The 6,107-nt window shown below is 44.3% G+C and overlaps 1 protein-coding gene across 2 annotated transcripts in view; it reads right to left on the reverse strand.

Annotated features, from left to right (window-relative positions):
- The window catches only part of BEAN1 (brain expressed associated with NEDD4 1), a 118,399-nt gene extending 112,623 nt beyond the window's left edge, over positions 1–5,776 (reverse strand). Inside the window, exons 1-2 of one of the 2 annotated variants that reach the window (XM_032803763.2) lie at positions 5,697–5,776; positions 4,465–4,539 (exon numbers count right to left, since the gene is read on the reverse strand). In XM_032803763.2, the coding sequence (XP_032659654.1) occupies positions 4,465–4,539; positions 5,697–5,727 (106 nt within the window). In that variant the 5' untranslated portion in view covers positions 5,728–5,776. The remainder of the gene's footprint in view (positions 1–4,464; positions 4,540–5,696) is intronic. The other variant, XM_032803764.2, reaches the window with a different exon arrangement.
- Positions 5,777–6,107: the final 331 nt, after the last annotated feature.

Here is a 6,107-nt window from a genome sequence, read left to right on the forward strand (position 1 = left end):
TATGCGCTCTTATAACATGGAGTATGGCAAAGGGGAAACAAACTGTAGAGAGGTGCAGGGTAGTATGTGAGCAGGAAAGGTACAAAATTCCTTTCTTTGTATAGCTGTCTCAAGTCTTTTTGCAAAACATCCACCTGTAAAAAGGAGTTTCAATCGAGAAGCATAGGGAGCAGTTGCTCTGAGTGACCCCATCCACTGCAGATTAGTTATTGCAGCGCAGGTATGGCAAAATCTGCATTCCTCCTCACTTCTGTGGACGTAGATGATTTCTGCTGTGGTGGCAGTGGGGTGGCTTTGCTTTGCATAGAGAGTGGGGCAAGATTTGCGGAACATATACAGGTGGCATGATCCCCCCGGCAACACAGTTCCATAGGGCTCCTTGGATGGGTGGAGGCTGGAAATCGCTGATACTGGTGGATCTGTTTGGTGATTCAATCACCTATGCATCCATTGTGCACTGAGATAAGAATGCAGAGACTTGCAGCAACCTCTGCTCTTCCTCCGACTGCTTAAGTAGTAAACATTTGCTACTGGATCCATGAAACCACTGATCCATAGGCCCCACTCAGGTATATCTCCAAGTTAATCTTTGAGCTGGAGCACAGGAAGTCCTGTGCTTGTCAGGCTCCCTGATTCCTGGGCAGGGTGACTGCATCAATTTTACTATAGAGGAGGGCCCACAGAGGCTGGAGGGATGGGAAGAAGCAGGATTTGTCACTAGGAACAGAAGCTGAGCCTGCAGTCGTGGCTGCAGAGTGACTATTTTGTTTGCTTGATAAGGATTTGGTTGTTCACGAGTTAATGCTTATTCAGTCTTCATCCTCTTCATGGAGTCACAGAGCACAGCTGGCAGCCCTGTAGTCAATGACAACACAGCCTGAAGCCAGCTGTGCTGCTGCTCGGTGTATGTGGGGACTCAAGTGGAGCACTGAGGCGATGGTCTCCTGAATGTCTATTCAAGGATATGTAGGATTAGGGGCAGGATATTCTGCAGAATTTTCTCAGTAGTGGGGGGTGTGTGTGTTTGTTTTTTTGTTTTTTTTGTTGTTTTTTTTTTAAAACGGCCTTGCCCTTTGCTGGCTTCATCTTCATGCACTCGGGGACAAAGCCACAGAATTTCTGAATGTGTTCCCTCATGTTTTTGAAGCGAATTCTTTTAAGGGCAAGTTTTCAAAACCTGCAAAGTTAAAGATGAGGCAATCAAAGAATTTTTTTTTTAATCAGGCCTGTCCGCATGCGTGCAGTTATCCTGATTAACACCTGTCACTTTGGCCTTTTGACTTGTGTTCATAAGCTGAATAATTGCATCTGCAAACTAGGTATACAACTGCACATGTATCTCTGCCTGCTTTTAAATTATTTCTTCAGAGGGGGTCACCTGGAAGTGAAAAAGGCAGTGACTTGAGGGGAGGAAAGCGAGCTTGAAGACTGTGTCCTGCTTGCCTAGCTATGTGAACAAGTTTGGCCCATGTTCACCTTACTATCAAGAGAATGGGGCTGAAGTTCATGACTACAGACTGAACTGAAACTAAAGTTATTTGTAGAACTGGTTCAAATTTCTCCCCTCATTTCCATCTGTCTTCAGTAGAAAAGCTTTTGTTTTTTCAATAAAAAGTTAAAGTTTTTTTCAGATGGCAAACTTTTTAATTGAAAACTTGAAACTTTGGGCAGAAACCAAACACTTTGTGGAAAAATAGGTTTTAGACTAACTATTTTTTATGGAAGACTTTCTATTAGCTCTGTTAATGTGCAATTCAAGTCAAATGCTTCATCTAGTCATACTCCTGAATTTTAATCTAATCTCTGAGCTCTTGACCACCAAGCTGGAGGTCAGGGGCTGGCTCTCCTGTTCTGGTTTTGACCAGAGATTGCATCCTGGACCTGAGAACTTCCCCAATGAAAGTTTTTGGCTATGATAAATCCAATATTTTTCTCACATGCACAAAACTGTCACCAATATTTTGTTAGGAGGTGGAGGCAAGACTCTAGTCACTCTGACCCACCTGCTCAGGAGGGTGAGTAGCAACCCTGTGGAGCTTGCATCATGCAGAAACATTAGACTGGCCATAGTCTGAATTTCTGGTTTGGCCATCTCTAATTATACAAGTTAGGTACAGAAGAGTTTTACAATTCTCATTACAAGCATTATCCTAATTAAAAGCAATTAACAAGGCACAGAGTCTGGCTGAACTCTGCTCCCTACATGATCCTTTGTGCAAAGGTGGGAGGGGAAACAAAGTTGGCTTAAAGACAGAATAGCACCAGGGCTGCTCTAAAATATGCTGACTCCATCAGCACCACTGCACTAGGACCCTCTGCTAGCCTAGATTCCACGAAGACACAAGGTACTCTAGACAAGCTCTTTTGTACACCAGTCAACAATTGCCTAATGCAAGGGGTTGAAAGGAGAACGGGGAAGACACCTGCATTGTCACTATCTGTGCTATACTTGCTATATGGACATACAGAGGACCTCTGTCTCCAGGGCTGCCAGTGTGGCAAATTTTACAAGTATGAAGTTCTATTCAAAAGCTATTTTTAAATCTCTCTTGACTAGGATTTTATCCTCAGTGTCATTAGAAAACGGTGCATTGCACATGTGTGGTTTATCTCAAGCATGAATTTCAATAGTCATTACAGCATGGGCTTCTCTGGTTTGCATGGCCACGAAATTTAATTCCTTCTACACTGCTATAACACTTCATGCTGTAACTCTGGGATCAAGGCCTACCAGTATGCAGGGATCTAATGCAGTAAAATGCAGACAAATACATATTTCTTCTGGAGTGATGGAGGTGGAGTTTGGAGGGACCAGGGAGGGGAACATGAAGGAATCCTGCCAGGGGAGGGAGTAGGAAAAAATCTCGGGGAGAACAGGGATGAAGAAACTACTTTGAGGGGGAGAATATCAAGGAATGTGGGGATGAGGAATGGATGGAAAGTGTGTGCATTATGACAGGGACCCCAAAGGTTTAACAGATCTGGATCATATAGGTGGACTAGTGCTATGTACTTGAACTGTGAATATCATGCACAGTTAGCTGAATGCAAAAATTCATTAGAAAATGGCTAAACAGTACTTAAACACTGAAGCAAGTACATGTTATAATTAGTTTCTTATGGCCACAGGTTTCCCATGAGATTGGAAGGTTTTTTTAATCATCAGTCCTGTTTTCTTAAGCAGCCATTTAGTAGCTTTAATAAGGTGAGCTTTTAGAGTTGTCCATATCTTTTGGAAGGCCACTGTTGGAAGCCCTTCCCCTTTTTAAAAAAAAAATACGATATTGTTTGGGTGATGGTGGTTGACAATATCATCAGCAATGTTCAGTTAATATCTACTGGTCTTGAATTTGCTTTACAGCCCTAGTCTGGCATGTTTTTGCTAGGAGTTCAGGTTCAAAGCCAAATTGAAGTTATAGCAAATACTTAAACTCTGAAATTCAGCGACTATGATCTCTTTAGATTTGCCAGGTAATCAACTTTATGGGTCAAATTCTCTTCTCTGTTGCAACAGGGCCCAATCCTGCAAACATTAACAAGAACAACTTTTCTTACTGTAGTCCCACTGAGCTCACTGTTCAGGGTAGCATGCTCTAAGGTTCATAGTTTTCCAGGCCCTAAATGTGGAGTAGTTCCACTGACTTATGTAACTGAAAGCAGAAGTTGCCCATTGCCTGTCTCTCAAACTTCAGACCTAAACTAAATTATTCTTACCATGATGACGGTCCAGTTCTTGTTTTTGTTATGGAAGAATTAATCTATTTACATTATTTCAGCAATACTTTCTCTGTGGAAAAAATGTCATCCTTCATATGTCTTTATCGTCACTTTTCTTTGCTTAGTAGGGTCCTGATCCAGCATCAGAACCTGTTGGCATGGATTTCTACATCCATCTAGATTCCCATGCTAGATTTAGGGCCTTAAAGTTAATACTCCCTATTAAGATTTTTCATGCAATGACTACCCAAAAAATAAAAATAAAAAAATTTTAAATTGTCATTTTGTAGACACTTCTCTTCTGACAGTAACTGTCAAAAATGGTGTGGAATTTCTGAAACCACAGGCAGCTTAATGTCTGCGTAGCCAGACTGCAAATCAGTTTTGTCAGGAAAGGGCTTATGTTTTGTTGTGGCTGAAGGCGTTTTAAATAGCAGGAAAGAAGGCAAATATATCTAAAGAATTTGAGATTTAAAAGTAACAATCTTACAGGCTTTGTTCTCAGGCAAATCTCCCTGACTTCAATGAGTTTTTTGCCTGAGTAAGGATTGCAGGATTTGACCTTTAAATAAATGAGACCTTTAAATAATGGCACAGTTCTGTTAACACAATTGGTTTCTTAGGCAGAAAGCTATTTGCTCTTTACTGGATTGATACCTTATCTTCTAGACTTTAAATATAATATTTTACAAGTGTACATGACTGTGAGCATGCCATGAAAGCAGTTTTTTAAAAAAGATTACTTACAGAGATTGGAATAATTGCTGCCTATTCCAATGTGGATGGAGCTTCCAGAGACGAGAGGAAGATGTAAGAAAAGAACTAAGGAGGGAAATAAAAAGAGTCCTTAATAGCAGTTTTGTCTCAGAGCCAGATGTCATTTGATGACACAAGTTGTTGCTAAAGTGCACCCACTCTCTAGTGACAGAGCTGTATATTTCAGATTGTGAATCTACAACAGATGCAGTTTGAATGTGTAAATAATTTCTTAGGAATCAGTCTGCTTTTAGGAAGTGCTATTACACAAGACTTCAGTGCCTCAAGGATTCCAAAAAGCCATGTTTAGACAACACTGTCATGCAAATAGGCTAATTATTATTGTTAAGCATTTAGTCAATTACTGAAATGGGTACTTACCCTGGAAAGGCAAAATAATGCTTTCCTAACTTGCTTACATAAACTAGCTGTGTGCCAAAGTAGTAAAATGTATCCTGGAAGGTATACAAAATTTCTCACTATTTATTTTAAATATTAAACTACTTTAAAGACTTAAATTTAAATAAAATACATGTGTACACTATATAGGCAACAAAATACACACACAAAAAAGTAACCTAAATCATAAAAGATGTTTTCTTAAGAAGACAATTCAGTTTCTCTATTACTACATAGAAAACAAGCATTATTATATTTTTTTAAAAAAATTAACTGCTTTGCAGATTAAACTACATTCAGTATCTCCCTCCCTCTATACTCAACTGCTAGCCCTCTCAAACTATTTTACAACTAGCATAGAAATATTTCTAATCTTGCACCCTTAACTAGTAAGAGAGAAAGACCCCACTCTGCATTTCTTGTTAAAGGCCCATAGCCCCTTCAATAAACGGAGCAGGGTCCCTCTGTTTAACACTTTTGGGGGGGCGAGGAGATGAGTGTCTAACACATCTCAGAGTTCCCCCATCAAACCTCCACGCTGATGCTGTACCCTAATGATGAGTGGGGGTAGGAGGGAGCCACCGATGCCGCACAGCGCAGCGCCTCTTGCTCCCTCCCCGGTACTGGCCGAAGAACGCCCCAGGCTTACCTAGCCCTGCCCGCCTGGGGCTCTGAGCTGCCGCACGCGCTGTGCCCAGGCGGGGCCAGGGCTGCGCGGAGAGCGGGTTTCCCCCCGGGGGTGGCGATGTCTCTGCGGGGCGGTGACCCCCGTGGAGGGCTGGGGCGACGGGCAGCCCCAGGGCGCAGCGCCCCCCATCCCTTACCCGAGCACACACAGGCGGCCGCGCTCTCCATGCGCCTCGGCGACACCTCGCGGGGCTCCCAGGCGGCTCATGGGCGGCGGCGGCGGCGGGGGAAGAGACGAGCGCGGCTCCCAGGCGCTGAGGCTCCCCGCCCCCTTCTCGGGTCGGGCAGGCAGGAGCAGCAGCGGGCGGCCCGGCAGGGACCAGGCGCCCATGGAGTCTGCGGGATGGCGGAGGGCGGCGAGTGACCTCAGCCCGGCAGGGGCCAGCAGGCGGCGGCGGCGGGTCCCTCCCAATGGCCGGGGCCCATCGCTGTCATCCCGCTCCCGACGCGCGGGGGAAGGGGGGCGGTGCCAGCCGCGCGGGGGGGCTGGTGCTCGCTGGCTGCCCGCGGAGCCCGGGATCCCGCACCGCGAGGACAAGAGCAGCCGC

This window comes from Chelonoidis abingdonii, chromosome 19, assembly GCF_003597395.2.
Source record: "Chelonoidis abingdonii isolate Lonesome George chromosome 19, CheloAbing_2.0, whole genome shotgun sequence".
Lineage (NCBI taxonomy): Eukaryota > Metazoa > Chordata > Testudines > Testudinidae > Chelonoidis > Chelonoidis abingdonii.